Below are 15,734 nucleotides of genomic sequence, written 5' to 3'. Positions count from 1 at the left end.
TGTGGCTTTGATCCTGTAAGATTATATGGTTATTGGTGTGGATGGATCAAATATAGAACAGCTTCTGACTTTATTCATAAACGTGTGTATCTGTTGGTCTGTCTCGGGTGCGTGCGTGCGTGCGTGTTCTCTCGTGCAGGTAAGCTCATCGAGATCGAGCAGCAGGGCTCGTTACACGCCACCATGCGGCCCGGCTGGGAGGACCTGGTGCGCCGGTGCATGCAAATGTTCCTCAACCGAAGCGAAGGCCAGCCCTGGTCCTGCAAACGCCACTACCAAGAGGGTAGGTCGGGCAGAGGGGTGGGGGCCCTGCAGGTGGGCGGGGCCTCAAAGGGGCAGGGTCATTGCATGGTGCAATTCCTGGCTGTTCTGACACTGTGTATACACACACACATATCACTTCACATAAGCATAGCAAAGATGTGCGCGTTTTTTACACTTTCCGTACGCCTCGTGTTCGGCGAGGTGTCCTTCATGCTTGCTGAGAAGGTACTGCAGTGAAAGCTCTTTAGACGTGTCTGTTCCTCGCAACGGCAGACGTAAGGAGCCAGCGTGACCCAGGGCTCCGTGTGCGTTCCGCGTCCAGACATGTTCGGAGAGCTCCGGCCTCATTGCGTGGTCGAGTGCGTGAGACTGAACACAACCTTCATGGCTACATGGAGATGCTTGTGGTTGATTTGGGAAGGTCTCTTTCCTGCAATTTTCGCAATTCTGCAGTGTCCAGTTAAAGGACTAAAACTCTCTCTCTCTCTCTCTCCCTCCCTCCAGCTTACATACATGGCAGAGCAGAGACTCCTCTCTACCACTTCTCCCTCTCCGACGGCACGCTGGTCACGGCACAGACGCGGAGTGAGCTGTGTCGGAACCAAGCTACCAGCGAGCCTCTCTCCTTCCTCTCCACCCACCTGCTGCACCGGTACCGCCTCTCTCCCCACCCCCACACACCGGCCCACTTGGGTTGGTCCGTTAGGAGCCCGGGCCTTTATACACTGTGGGACATACCTGCGTCATTGATGTTTGTCATGTGTATCTGCTAGTGACTTTCTCTTACATGACTAATGTTAGTCTACTGCTAAACATCCTTTAGTGTTTATTGTCCTGTATACATTGTCTGTTCTGTCTCCTTGTTTTTTTGTTGTATACATCTTGGAAAGCGTCCTTGGGTGTGAGAAGGGCTTTATAAATTAATTATTATTGTTGTTATTACAATTCTGTAATGCTGCCACAACATTTTGAATGTGCTGCCTGTATTGATATTGTGCTGTATTGAGCTCTAGTTGTCATACAGGTTTTCCCTTGTATAGATACGTCTGATTCTCATTGACCCCTTCATTTTCTGTTCTAATGGTTTTTATAGGGAGCAAAATGGCTACAGGCCACCCCAGACAGGCATGATGCGATCGCAGGGCATGGGACCTCCCGCCCATGGGGCCCAGATGAACATGACACCTGGTGGGCAGATGGGCATGAACAGGGGCTACGGAATGGGGGACCCAGGGCACATGGGACCCAGGGCAGGCCCAATGTATGGCCCTGGCCACCGAATGAATCCTATGAACTCAATGCACCAGATGAACCAGATGAACTCTATGAATCAGATGAACCAGATGGGTTCAATGAATCACATGAACCAGATGAATCAAATGAACTCCATGAATCCTATGAACCAGATGAATTCCATGAACCAGGTGAATCAAATGAACCAAATGGGCTCTGTGAATCAGATTAACCCCATGAACCAGATGAACCAGATGAACCAGATGAACCAGATGAACCAGATGAATCATATGAATCATATGAATCAAATGAATCAGATGAATCAGATGGGACATCCAGGAATGAACCCTCACCAGCAGAACTTCCACGGTGGAGGGTACGGGTTGGGCATGACAAGTCCGTCTCACGGCAGCCCTGGTATGCATCCTTCCCAGCAGAATATAATGGGCTCTCCCCGGATACGTGGAAGCCCCAAGATGGCAGCCAGCCCCTTCTCTCCTGGAGGTACACTCTCATATCCACACACACGATTCAGTAGTGGAGCCTTAATGTCTAAATGGGACAGAGTGTATTCTTATTGGCAAGGTTTCCATGGATCTGTATAGGACTACTGTGTAGAACATCTTAGTTAATTTCTATGACAAAATAGAGATGATTGGGAGATTCCAGGTTTGAGCGTGTCATGAAAAATTGTAAAGGAGGATTGATGTCATTGTGCTGTAGTCTGTAGGTCTGTTAAAAATGCAGAACTTAGGAATTCTGCAGTGACGTCTGGGTCCGGAGTGATTTCACACTGGTCCGGAGTGATTTCACACTGGTCCGGAGTGATTTCACACTGGTCCGGAGTGATTTCACACTGGTCCGGGGTGGTGTCTGATTTCACACTGGTCCGGAGTGATTTCACACTGGTCCGGAGTGATTTCACACTGGTCCGGGGTGGTGTCTGATTTCACACTGGTCCGGAGTGATTTCACACTGGTCCGGAGTGATTTCACACTGGTCCGGGGTGGTGTCTGATTTCACACTGGTCCGGGGTGGTGTCTGATTTCACACTGGTCCGGGGTGGTGTCTGATTTCACACTGCTTCTTTTCATTTTCTGTCGCAGTGTTTCTGACTGTCTGTGACATACTGTCAGCAGTATACAGCAGTTACCTGGTAATTGAGGCTTTTAAAGCTACTGTAGCAAATCGATCACATCTATTGTCTCACTTGAGTTTACAAACAGGAATATAGGCTTTGTAGAAGTTGCAGCTGTGCTGGAAATATGAAAATCTCAGGATATATTTCACTGCATAGTTCTAGTTATTGATACGTTACTTGTTTGATTTCCAGGCATGCATTCCCCTATGGGCCCTATGAGCATGGGGGGCAGTAGTGGCTCCTCCGGTCCAGCAGGTGGCAGCACTTTCTCCAGCAGCTCCCTCAACGCCCTCCAGGCTATCAGCGAGGGAGTCGGCTCCTCACTGCCAGGTGCTCTCACCTCGCCTTCCCACAAGTCTGACGGATCCCCGAGCATCAACTCCGCCCAGTCCGTTGCGCCGAACCAGTCAGGGCCCAGTAAAGGGCCCGGTACGGCTGAGTCAAAGAGCCCCGCTGGCCCTCACAGCTCCGGGGCCGAGCAGCAGCCAGCTCCCATATCCGAGCCCAGTGTGGATAAGCCTGACAGCCAGTCGGGGAAGGAGGGCGGGGCCGATCCCGGCCGCAGGCTCCCAGACGGAAAGGGTCATAAAAAGCTTCTCCAGCTGCTGACGTCCCCGACGGAGGAGCTGACGTTGGGGGCGGTGAGCGGCCCTCCCCCCGGGCGGGCCACCACACCCATGGCGGCCGACCCCAAGGAGGCGGGAGGCTGCATGACGAGCCCGTCCTCCACTTGCGTGTCCTCGTCGGCGGGGCCTCCGCCAGCAGGTGGCGGCGTAGCGCAGCAGGGCTCCGGGTGCGCGGCGTCGGCCGGCTGCCTCGGCGCTCACCTGGCCACTCACTCGCTGCAGGAGAAGCACAAGATCCTGCACAAGCTGCTGCAGAACGGCAACACCCCGGACGAGGTCGCCCGCATCACGGCCGAGGCCACGGGCAAGGTCCGCCTGGGGGCGGAGCATCCGAGCGGCGACGGCACCGGGGCGGAGATCAAGCAGGAGGAGCATAGCCCGAAGAAGACGCACGCTCTGCTCCACTACCTCCTCAACAAGGACGACTCCAAGGAGACCGGCGACTGCAAGCCAGGCATGGACGAACTAGAGGGTCGCGGGGGCGGCGCCGGGCCGGGGTCAGGGATCACGACCTCGAGTAACCAGGAGACCAAGGTCAAGATAGAGCCGTCCGATGAGGTGCGCGGACAATTAAGTACCGTGTCGTTGAGGTTGAGAACACATTTTCCAGGGGGATTATGTGGTTTGCTGATGGCCCACTTTTCTGATCCTTCAGATGGAAAGTCTGGAGAGCATCCTAGGGGGTCTGCGCAAGCCTCCTTCTGGAATGTTTGCTGATTCTAGAAGCGGAGGTGGCACAGATGGAGAACCCAAGAAGGGAGGAGCGCCCGGCAGCGGTGCTCACGGTAAGACACCATTCTCATTCTGCACCGGCAGTGTGAACACAAGGGAACAGAACCTGGATCTCGATGGCACTGCGGCATCAGAGGCCTGCAGCTGCCATTCTCAGGCACTCTTCAATTCTTCATTCTTACCAAACCGAGTTAATCTGGGTTTAGGGACGGGGTCATGATTTTGGGTGTGGTTTTTGACGTGGCCATGACTGTATTTGTGTGCAGGTGTGGAGCGGGAGGCTGTGGGCATGGCCCCTGGCGCTCGGGGGCCCCTGCAGAGGGCGGTGTCTGTGGACAGTAAACCCCTCGGCGGGGCAGGAGCGGGGGGCAGGAGGAACGCCCCACCCGCTGTCATCAAACAGGAGAGCTTGGAACACATGGGTTTGGGTGAGGAGCTCGCTTTGAATATTTTTGTTTTTCACTTGCATGAAAACTGACTGCAAACTACGTTTAATCAAGCCGACTCTTAGAGTGCACACATCCACATCTACGTCCCCCCTGGGCTCGGCTTCAGTGCAGCGTTATAAATCTCAGCTTCTTCATTCACAGGAGGTCCCAGCAGGCCAACGGGCATGGCCCAGATGCCTCCCATGATGGGCTCGGGTGACTGGAGACTGTCCGGCCCGGGCAGCAGCCCGGCGGGCTCCAACGGGCACCCTGGGATGGGCTGTGTGGATCCCAATACCAAAGGAATGATGGGAGGCCCCATGATTAGCAGGTCCAACAGCGTCCCTGCACCTAGATCCATGCTTCAACAACAGCTGATGGAGATGGGTACGTTGTTGAGCCTCTGTGTGTGTGTGTGTGTGTGTGTGTGTGTGTGTGTGTGTGTGTGTGTGTGTGTGTGTGTGTGTGTGTGTGTGTGTGTGTGTGTGTGTGTGTGTGTGTGATGTGTGTGTGTGTGTGTGTGTGTGTGTGATGTCACACAATGCCTTACTGTGGCCTGTACCATGTGAGACTCTATAAAGCGCCTGTGCTGTGGGCAGGTCCAAATGAAGCAGTGATGGGGGTGAACTCATTCAGAGGGCAGCCACACACCCCCCAGTCCCCCTCGTGGTCTGACTGTGGGATGGGAATGGAGGGAGGCCACACCCCCAACAGGTAAGCGTAACCAATCAGAACACTTCTGTTCCTCTCCAGCCCACCTGTAGTTTCAGTGTTGACCGTTAACCACACCACCAGAGATGATCTCGCTCCTGTGTGTCTGCTTGTCCAGGTCTCTGGCGCTCCTCCGTCCCGGTGGGGCACCACGTTCTGCTCTCTCTCCCCCCGCGTGCAGCCTGCCGTTTGGGAACCCGTTAGATGATCTGCTGGTCCCCCCGGTCACCAGCGAGGGGCAGAGCGACGAGAGGGCCCTGCTGGACCAGCTGGACTCGCTCCTCAACAACACGGACGTCACGGGCCTGGAGGAGATCGACCGGGCGCTCGGCATCCCGGAGCTGGTCGTTCAGGTCGGTTCACGAGCAGCGGCAGGCCGTGTTGTCTGTGTGGTCTATGGAGAGATGTTGGACTTGTTACTTGTTAATATAGTGACAACGTGGCAGGCAGTATTGTGCTCTGAATAGTTTGTACCTTTTTCAATGGAAGAGACAGAAGAGTTCAAGGGTCATAATGTCTGTTCTCCTTCCAGGGCCACGGGGCAGAACACCCGCCTCTACCCGCAGACGCCTTCCCTGGCCCCGCCCCCGACTCCAATATGGGTGTGGACCCCAAGGCCATGTATGGGCCGGGCTTCCCTGGCCCACCAGCTATGGGCATGCAGGGAGGCTATGGGCCCGGTCCAAACCCGGGCCCAGGGCCCAGTCCCGGTACGGGGCCCGGTCCCATGCAGGGTCAACCTGGGCCAGGGTTTAACCCCATGATGTCCCAGGTGGGGAGTATGGGGGGGATGCACCCGCGCGCGGCCATGCTACGGCCGCGTATGGTCACCAAACCTCTCCGCCTACAGCTACAGCAGAGGCTACAGGGGCAGCAGGTGAGAGTCACACACATACTGGTCTAGGGTCAGTGTGGGACTTTGTTTGAGAGTTTGTTTAAGTAGGGGTAACTGATCCTGGGTCAGCTTGTTATTCCTGGGCTTTCCGCGCGTTTGCAAGGGCGATATGCTACATTTAGCAAAAAGCGCTAGTGGTTATGACGTGGTAGACACGGGGCTCAGGGCAGCATCTGTTCTCTGCTGTGGCCCGATCACCAAGCCAACCCGTCCCAGGGTTCAGCCAGCTGGCTGTAGTCTCAGCGCTCATCATGGTAAGGAGCTGCTGAACCGAGACGTGCGAGACGTGCGAGACCACGGTGGACAATGTGAGACTGTAACGCCAGATGCTGTTGCTTTTGCAGTTCATTAACCAGAGCCGTCAGAGTTTGGCCAAGATGGAGAGCGTGCCTGGAGCGAACCCGGGGGTGAGACCCGGCATGCAGCCTGGCATGGGGGCACAGGTAACGCCTCCACTTCACCTAACCTCCACCTATACCTCACCTATCCTCCACCTTACCTCCATAAACCCTCCACCTACACTCCACCTAACCTTTACCTACAGTCCACCTTACCTCCATAAACCCTCCACCTACACTCCACCTTACCTCCATAAACCCTCTACCTATACCTCACCTATCCTCCACCTTACCTCCATAAACCCTCCACCTATACTCCACCTAACCTTTACCTACAGTCCACCTTACCTCCATAAACCCTCCACCTACACTCCACCTTACCTCCATAAACCCTCCACCTATACCTCACCTATCCTCCACCTTACCTCCATAAACCCTCCACCTATACTCCACCTAACCTTTACCTACAGTCCACCTTACCTCCATAAACCCTCCACCTACACTCCACTTTACCTCTATCTAACCTCCACCTATACCTCACCTATCCTCCACCTTACCTCCATAAACCCTCCACCTACACTCCACTTTACCTCTATCTAACCTCCACCTATACCTCACCTATCCTCCACCTTACCTCCATAAACCCTCCACCTATACTCCACCTAACCTTTACCTACAGTCCACCTTACCTCCATAAACCCTCCACCTACACTCCACTTTACCTCTATCTAACCTCCACCTATACCTCACCTATCCTCCACCTTACCTCCATAAACCCTCCACCTATTCTCCACCTAACCTTTACCTACAGTCCACCTTACCTCCATAAACCCTCCACCTACACTCCACTTTACCTCTATCTAACCTCCACCTATACCTCACCTATCCTCCACCTTACCTCCATAAACCCTCCACCTATACTCCACCTAACCTTTACCTACAGTCCACCTTACCTCCATAAACCCTCCACCTACACTCCACTTTACCTCTATCTAACCTCCATCTTCACTTCACCTTCCCTCCACCTTCACTTCACCTAAACTCCACCTAACCTTCACTTACACCAGCAGAATCCACCACATGTGGAACACACAAACACATTAATCAAAATACCACATCATAAACGATTATAACATAGCAAAATAAACATTGTTGAATCCCCACTTTTGCATCAGTGCACACACCCGTACAGACAGAAGATGTTATGGGTTGTTGTTTTATTTTATGTGCGGTGGGATGGTTGTTATTTATTGTCATAATTCCCTTCCAGGGTAAAAAAAAACTATGCTATTATTTCCTAATTTTTTCAAGATGAATGGTTTTGAAGTGTTTTGCTTCACTCCCTCTTTCTCTCTCTCTTTTTTTGTGTTCATATAATGTAATGAATGAATGGTTTATTGTAATACTCTCTCTCTCTCTCTTTCCCTTTATCTTCTCTCTCTCTTCTCTCCTACCTCTCCCTCTCTCTCCCTCTCTCACTCTCCTCCACCTCTCTCATACCCAGCCTGCTTTCCTGAACGCTCAGATGATGGCCCAGAGGAACCGGGAGATGATGACTCTTCAGATGAGGAGGCACAGGATGATGATGATGATGCAGCAGCAGCAGCAGCAGCAGCAACAGGGCTCCGCCTCCGGAGGCTTCAGCCCGCCCCCCAACGTCACCGCCCCCTCTGGCATGGACAGCCCCATGGGAGGAGCCTCCATGAACCAACCTGGCCAACAGCCGTTCAACTATGGAGGGAACTATGGTAGGTTATGTCCGAGTATAATGTATAGAACTAGCCTTTACCGGGAAATGTTGAAATAATCACCCGGTTTTTCACAAACCTGTAGTATATGTTTCTGGCATGTAATTACAGGCATGGGCCAGCAGGGGGAGCCCTCGTTCATGGGCACCGGCAGCAGCCCTCCCAATATGATGCCAGGACGCATGGGAGGACCTCAGAATCCCATGATGCAACAGCATCCTCAGAGTGGCCCCATGTATCAATCAGCAGAGATGAAGAGTTGGGGGCAGGCAGGCATGCCCATGAACAAGTAAGTAGCAAAATAGTGTGTGTGAATGTGTGTGTACTTTTCATAGTAAATCATCGCTTTAGTGCATATGTCTCTATGATGTGATTCTCAGTACTGTGAACCATCGGTTCTAGCTCTGAAAATCAATTGTCTTTCCCTGCGATTTTGTTTTTAGTTCATACCCCCAACAGCAACAGCAGCAGTTTGCCCAGCAGGGGGCGCCAGCACAGTACGGGGGCTTGATGATGAATGGTGCCATGCAGGGAGGGGTAAGCGCACCTGGGCAGATGCCTCCAATGCAGGGCCAGATGGGCATCAACGCCATGGGCATGGGGCGCATGCCACTGGGTCCTGATCAGGTAGAGTCAACACACAGTATCCATTAATATACACTCTGTATACAATATACTGTAATATACAGGTTTTCTTTTTTCTACCGGTAGTCTGTGGCAGGAGTGGCCAGTGTTTGTGGTGTTTGATCTAATAGCTAATCATTAGTGTTTCAAAACAGATGAGTAAAATTATGTCCTTGCAGAATTATGTTTTTATCTTTTTAATGTAACTGCAAAACTGTGTGTGTTGTCCCCAACAGAAGTACTGCTAAAGCACAGAGCGGACACGCTGTGTTTCCAAGAGGAGTAGAAAACGAACGCGCTCCTGAGAGAGACCACAACACACTCACTTCCCTCTCAACGTGTGACATGCTCTCTGTAGAGCATGAGACCAAGAGGATGTCCATATACAGCTAACTGCAACTTCTCTGATGTGATATATATGTAGCGGTAACGCAGTACTTGACACAACCACCAGAGGGCTATTCTCTTGCTGTGGAACTGGATCGCGTTGGTTCTGGTACAGCGGCTGCCTGGGTTGGGGATGCACTTTACCGCAAGGCTATTTAGGAAAAGGACGTTTGCAATATTTCTTGCTCATTGTAGCCTTATTGAAAGACTCTGTATGTTTAGGATCGATGTTCTGAAAATTTTCTTTTTCACTTCGACTCATTTCTATCCTTGCTTTGGGGATGGAGCTACTTCATTTCTACAGTATATGCAGAACAAAGCAATAAGCCTCTTCACTATGCCATATATGTTAAAAGGTGCATCAGTCAAGGAAGGCAAACGGTACTGCAGTATGAAATGGGCTTTTTTGTTTTATATGTGAATAACAATGAACTTGTACAAGCCGTGTGCTCCAGATGTATCATACATGCTCCTATTATATACTGTACATTTTCTGCACAGATTTCTGGGCCAAGTTGGGTCTATATTATATTTTAGGTCAATATTGCTTTGAGTTTAAATCTATTTTAACTTTTGTCAAAGGGAGAGAGACTTTGTATTTTTATCTTTTCCAAATTAGCGTTCGCTTCCTTTACAATATTGCCGTGGTAACAGTCATTGTTTTTGTTTGGAGGGCACTTTGTGGTGGAATTAAGTGAATACACAGTTGCTCAATACAGTGAAGACGGGCTGTGTTCTGAACATGACAGAAATTCGGGAGTAGAGGAAAAACAAAGATTTTTCTCCACTTTCCTCTGTGACCTAGCTATTATTATTCCTAATAGTTTCACCTTTTTGACTGCAATTTGCTGCAGGGTCTTCTTAAATCTGCACAATCCAAAGATAAATTTCACCATTTTGCCGAGATCATGACTTTAACGACAATTTGGGTTTGTTTTGTGTGTGTGTGTGTGTGTGTGTGTGTGTGTGTGTGTGTGTGTGTGTGTGTGTGTGTGTGTGTGTGTGTGTGTGTGTACATGCGTGGAGCTGGGGAGTGTATATCATATAAAAACAGATAATGATTTTGTACACAGAACCAAGTGTTTCATTTCAAAGTCAGTTGGTAGAACCGTGTTTGTGCTTTTGGAAGTAAATCTTTGAGGAATAACAATCAATTAAACGATAATGAGCAACATCTCATTCATCGTTTTTACCCCAAGCATTCTTAAACTCTGGCCAGGAAAACAATGCTGTTTTGTGTTTATTTTTTGTTTAGATTATGTTGGATTATGATAAACTGTATTTAGAAATGAGAACTCCAGATATGGTCATTCTGTATGTGAATAATGGGGCGTGATTAACTTATGTAGAGGGAAACGGGAGAATAAGCTGACATTTTACAGGATGTAAATTACAATACATTTTATGCGTTTATTGGATGTTGATACTGTTGTAAATAAAATTTATATTTAAACATGAACTGTCCCCTGCATCATTTAGTTGTTTCTTATTCGAGTGGCCACAGAGGGGCGCCAAACGCTAAAAGACATCGCATAGGTTTCTACCATTGCGTTATTATAATTGCTACTATAACCTACAGCATCCAAACCAGTGCATAATATAGGTGTATTTGATACCCGGTTAGCCCAACTGTTAAATTGTGGCAAAGATATAAACAAAATAATCGCAATGGAGCCTTTTGTTAAACTCTGAGCAAAAATGTTCATGAAAAGTTTCTACGGGTCGCTGGATGCACAATTAAGCTTACAGAAAAAAAATGTTTTTTTCTAAACGGGACACTCGTTTAGAAATATACGATGCAGTGGTGATTAGATACGGTAATTATGAAAAATGGCAACACAAATTAAGGCTTTTGTTTCTGTCTGTTTATTATAGTAACCGAAGACGGTAGAGCAGCTCAGAATAAAAATTTACCATTTTACAAGTATTTCTGCGATACTGTCACAACTGTTGGCTTATTTGTGAATTTACGTAGTTATTATTCTCCTAATTGTTATCATTACCCTATTATGGTTATTCGAATCTTTGTAGTCAACTATAAAGAGGTAGCGAGAGTTGTTTTGGCCATCCTCCCGGCCCATCTGCGGGCTGGGCTTTGCGGTTTAGTGTTTGTTAATGTTTCAATCAGCTGTGTGCCGAGGAATGTGGCGCGATTTAACCTGAACTTCCCCAGGTGTGCGGCGGCGCCGCTCAGTCTGCGGCCCGCAGGCCTCCTCTGCCCTTGGCACAAAGCTATCACACAAACACAATCACACACTGGCCGCGCCTCACAACGCGAGGTCTGCAGCTGCGCGCATCGCACCGCAGGGAGATGGGAAAAACATTGCACCAGGGAGACCGAATAAATCTTATAACGAACTGCTTTTTACTCAGAAACACATTTAACCCTTGCGCACCCAACGATAAGACACGAATTAGTGGATACGCTTATATCTGCGGGATGTCTTTAGGCAATAAAAACTATTGCTGCTATTGCCCCGTCTGTAAAATCATCAAATTACTCTTTAGATAACCTTCGATAAATTGTTTTTCTCTACAGTAGGACTAACAGACTATGATCAATATTATCTCTGGTTTTCTGTAAACTACGTTATGACCTCGTGTCTCTTGGGTTTTCTAGAGATTTGCTTGCCTTTATATTGGTTCGGTCAGATATTTGAATAACTTGCTTTTAGAAAGTTATTTTCATATGTTAACTTCGTCTTAATTGTGACCAAATGAAAACTTTGAACTTTGTAAGAATGTGTTCCTTAACGTTAATGTTATCCCTCTCGTGAAGATTACCGCTCATATTTCCCTGTGATACTGGTTTTGATTGAGTTTGGACAGTGAAATCACCTGGTCAGACAGGCTCGCGCCTCTGCCAGTCTTTCATTTTGTACATCAGGCGCAATTATTTTTGTCGCACGCACAAATATTCAGAAGAGTCAAGATTAAGCATTGTTTTGTTTTAATAAAATATCCCACAAAAATAGGTACATTGTAAAAAACACAATAAAACGTCCTTCGTGTCATTGTAATATACAATACATTCTTTTGCTCAGTAATCTGAGAAATCAAGCTTTATAACAATAAAACTTTCTAAAGGTATGACGATATAAAGCATTAGAGAAATTCCGTAAGAATACACAAGCAAATCTATGGGGCCGCTGAATGCTGGGCGCCATGGGTCCCACGGCAGACAGCCGTCTGAGCTGAAATTGTACCCCAAAACATTAGATTGAAGAATCACAGTTCAGTTTGTCCGAGAAATGTCCTCGTAGTTCGTAAACCACAACAAAAGTCTGTTCTACACCGGGAGTCAGGTGAACCTCCCTACGCAGACCAAAGCGATACGGGATGGACGAGGAGCAGCGGACGGCGTCTGCTGGTTCCGTCCATGATGCCCGGACCGTCATCCGCCTTCTAACGGCACATAATTCGGTCTTCTGAGCAGCCATTCTGTTAAAAAAAGAGAAGAAATATTTAGACACGTTGCCTCATTCATTCGGACGTCTTCTCACAAGTAACTTTTGTTGGCAATTAGCTCAAAGTTATATGTACCACATCCCCTGAAGAAACGAACGAATGTTTACCTCGACAGATATGCTGGCAAGTTCTGCGTTGAGTGTAGTGAGCGGAGTCCTGGTAGTGGAGCTCGTAGTGTTCTGATGCTTTTTACCAGGTTCATCCAACTCCACCTGAAGATCCCAGATATAGTCGATAACGTGTTGCAGGATCTCTACCTTGCTGGCCTTCTTGTTCGTCGGTAGTGTGGGTACCAGCTCCTTCAGTTTGCTGTAGCAACTGTTCATGTCTTGAAGGAACATGGTCATCTGGCCGTCGAGAAGAGGAAGTTTGCACTTCGAAATGGCGAGACTCTGGTCCGACAGACACCGGACCACGTCCTCGCTCCCAACCTTGTTCTTCAGCGCGCACGTTGGTCCAACAACTTTCATCTTCGCCGTTTTAAAGTTGACAATGACGTCAAGAACCTTCAGTGAAACGTTGCGCTTATTCCTTTAGGTTTGAATGTTCGTCTCTGCGATGACAGCTCATCACATGTTACAGCGCGAGATCGTCCGCTTTTTATGCGATTCCAAGTGCTTTGGGCGTGACCCAAGCGCTCGTGTTTGTAGCTGCAGGCCAATAGGAATTCAGCTCCGACTCTCTTTTAGCCAATGAGAACACAACAATGGTTATCGAGTTTACAATCTGTTTGGGGGATGGTGTTACAAATGGAAACAAATGTGTGTCTTTTACGGATGATCGGTGGAAATCCAGCTGTCCGTGGCCCAAAGACTCTGCAAGGTGTGGAGGAGCGCGTGAGCATCCAGGATATTTGCTTCACCGCCAAAGATCAACGCACTATTTTCACATAAAACTATCCTCATGCTTATGTGTCAAATTCCAAGATACACACGAGAAACAGCGTCTTGCGCCTTATTTGGTCGACTCGTACATCACTTGTAATGCTTGATAATAACTTTCACAGCTGCGTAAAAGAGAGACTATATGACGCGACTGTTGTGTCCCTCAATTATTTAGTCTAAACGTATTTATGGGGCTCTCGGTTTTTAATATGAACCATTTTAAGCCTTTTTAAATGGACCGGTTGGATATTTACTTACGAGTCGTATAACATACATTATGGTGCTATAAACTACATGAATAGTGCAATAAAGTGTTGCAAATGTTGTAAACTTTTTTCTTTCTTTTTTTGAAGATTAGCCTGAGTTAGCCTATTCTGTACGTCGTCTCTATATTTTAATTTCTGTGCAGGAAAAGCCTGTCTTTTTCGATCCTAGAAATCCTTGAACAAACTTGCGAATTCCTCCACATGTCCGCGTGTACTTCTCCTTGAGCGCACGGCGTTCTTGAAGACACATTGCTTTGCTCTGATTCTTCTCCCAGATTGTCCAAACAAGCCGTCGCAGACTGCCGGGCGCCAGCGCCGTGACGTCACCCATTCATCCGCGCCCTGACGCCTGTCAGCCTGGCGCCGCGAGGGCGGTCTCTATAGCAACTACAAACAACAGGCTGGGTCCGCTCCCATCTCCCCCATTCACCTGCGCCGCGCGGAGCCTGAGAACAAACTGGCCACTGCCACCAGCGTCCATTTATCACGTAAAACCTCTGATGCGATTACTGCTCCGCGCACCTGCAAACGGCCATTGTCGCCAGCTTGCTTCAAGAGTCTCTTTGAATACGTAAAAGGAGAGACAGAGTTTCAAGTCTAAAAGAAACATTGAAGTGCACCTTTGAAGCACGTTCTTGGGACATTTTTTTTTCAGTTGCCTTTTTAGATAAGTGGCTCTCCTTGGATTCCATCGCACGAGGCTGCATTACTCCACAATGTTAGCATCAAATCAAGGATTTAGGCTTCGGGTTTTTTTTCAGACAACTGGGGCTTTGATACTGCTATACTGTTGTGCTGGGGCTGTTATAGCATAAAGTTGAACGATATATGCATGTGTGCGCTTGTATGTATGCATGTATGTTTATGCATGCGCTCTTAACTCTTAGAACTCTTTGTATTGTAGACTCCAGAAAACGAAGCTTTGCAAGCTGGGTCACAGCTGAGCGCAGCGCGCGGGGAGGGCGAAGAGGAGGCGGAGAACAATGGCCGCGCAGTGCCCGGGACTGTGAGAGAGAATGCCGGCTGGAGTCAACGAGTCTGCAGCGCCCCTCCGCTCGTTCATCCAGCTTTTGTTCAGCTGCACAAGCTATCAGCACTTCCTACCGACGCCAACAATAAGCCTTCACAGCTGGTCTGTCCAAAGCCTGTTTACCGCACGTCAAGACAGAAAATTAAACTTATTGCATGAAGTGCAGCCACCCCTTCCGCACATGCCCATAAGAACCCATAAAAAGATCAACAAGTGATTCTGATTAAGGAAAAGTTACAAAGCATCTGTTTTTTATTTGTGTGTGTGTGTGTGTGTGGCAAACTGTTTATTAGAATTAATAAAAATATGTTATTTGGGAGTTTATGCATTTTGAAAGATTTAAAATATTTGATGTAAATGTGCATAATCTCTTATTAAAATTTTGTAACTCAAAACTAAAATTGCTAATAAATAATAACCATTCGTTGTTGTTGTAACAAATGGTATCAGAGCTCCTCAGGTGTCTGGTACAATAACAGTAGATATGCCATGTTACTGTCTTTGCACCTAATATCATTATCATGGGCAGGCAATGTGAAGAATCAGTGAGGTCAGTAGTGAAACAGCATCGATTGTGTCTGGCCTTGGCATTCCAGGGGTGACTCATCCAGGCTCACAGTCTGGAGCGACGACTGTGTCCCCGTCTCGTGGGAAGAGCAGGCAGTGATAACCATCCACAGGGGGATCATATCCTGTGTGTGGGGGCTGGCTGTGTAAGGCTACAGTGTTCAAAGCTGTGTCATACCCACATGAGTACAAAGTAATTGTGGATCCTTTGCTGAGTGTGTCCTTTGTGCACTCGTGGACTGTTGCGCATGCAGCTAGCGCGGTGTGCGCAGCCGTCGCAGTGCTAGCGAGGCGGCTGATCACATGACCTCCGCCCCGCCATGCTGGAACAGTCCCTATCACTGTGAGCCCGTGTAGCAGTGCGGCTGTACTGGCAGACCCACTCCTCCTCC

The 15,734-nt window shown here is 48.7% G+C and overlaps 2 protein-coding genes and 1 long non-coding RNA gene across 4 annotated transcripts in view; 2 read left to right on the top strand and 1 right to left on the bottom strand.

The window, feature by feature from the left end:
• Positions 1-10,586, top strand: part of ncoa3 (nuclear receptor coactivator 3) — a 29,693-nt gene extending 19,107 nt beyond the window's left edge. For both annotated transcript variants that reach the window (XM_076996202.1, XM_076996188.1), the window contains 15 exons: positions 140-283; positions 769-916; positions 1,358-2,001; positions 2,831-3,822; positions 3,920-4,049; positions 4,263-4,424; positions 4,587-4,811; positions 5,024-5,138; positions 5,254-5,488; positions 5,668-6,012; positions 6,375-6,473; positions 7,873-8,116; positions 8,228-8,405; positions 8,560-8,743; positions 8,977-10,586. In XM_076996202.1, coding sequence (XP_076852317.1) covers positions 140-283; positions 769-916; positions 1,358-2,001; positions 2,831-3,822; positions 3,920-4,049; positions 4,263-4,424; positions 4,587-4,811; positions 5,024-5,138; positions 5,254-5,488; positions 5,668-6,012; positions 6,375-6,473; positions 7,873-8,116; positions 8,228-8,405; positions 8,560-8,743; positions 8,977-8,988 — 3,857 coding nt within the window. In that variant the 3' untranslated portion in view covers positions 8,989-10,586. The remainder of the gene's footprint in view (positions 1-139; positions 284-768; positions 917-1,357; positions 2,002-2,830; positions 3,823-3,919; positions 4,050-4,262; positions 4,425-4,586; positions 4,812-5,023; positions 5,139-5,253; positions 5,489-5,667; positions 6,013-6,374; positions 6,474-7,872; positions 8,117-8,227; positions 8,406-8,559; positions 8,744-8,976) is intronic.
• A 1,474-nt stretch (positions 10,587-12,060) lies between these two features.
• id1 (inhibitor of DNA binding 1, HLH protein) lies at positions 12,061-13,178 on the bottom strand. The gene is made up of 2 exons (XM_076995898.1): positions 12,703-13,178; positions 12,061-12,568 (listed from the first exon to the last, which is right to left on the bottom strand). Exons 1-2 carry the CDS (start codon positions 13,063-13,065, stop codon positions 12,533-12,535), a joined length of 399 nt encoding a protein of 132 aa, XP_076852013.1. The 5' UTR covers positions 13,066-13,178; the 3' UTR covers positions 12,061-12,532.
• A 201-nt stretch (positions 13,179-13,379) lies between these two features.
• LOC143504447 (uncharacterized) lies at positions 13,380-15,137 on the top strand. The gene is made up of 3 exons (XR_013127569.1): positions 13,380-13,417; positions 14,021-14,463; positions 14,650-15,137. It is a non-coding gene; the product is annotated as an uncharacterized LOC143504447 (long non-coding RNA).
• The last annotated feature ends 597 nt before the right edge of the window (positions 15,138-15,734 follow it).

This window comes from Brachyhypopomus gauderio, chromosome 1 (assembly GCF_052324685.1).
Source record: "Brachyhypopomus gauderio isolate BG-103 chromosome 1, BGAUD_0.2, whole genome shotgun sequence".
Classification (NCBI taxonomy): Eukaryota; Metazoa; Chordata; class Actinopteri; order Gymnotiformes; family Hypopomidae; genus Brachyhypopomus; species Brachyhypopomus gauderio.
This window is presented reverse-complemented; position numbering and strand designations above follow the sequence as displayed.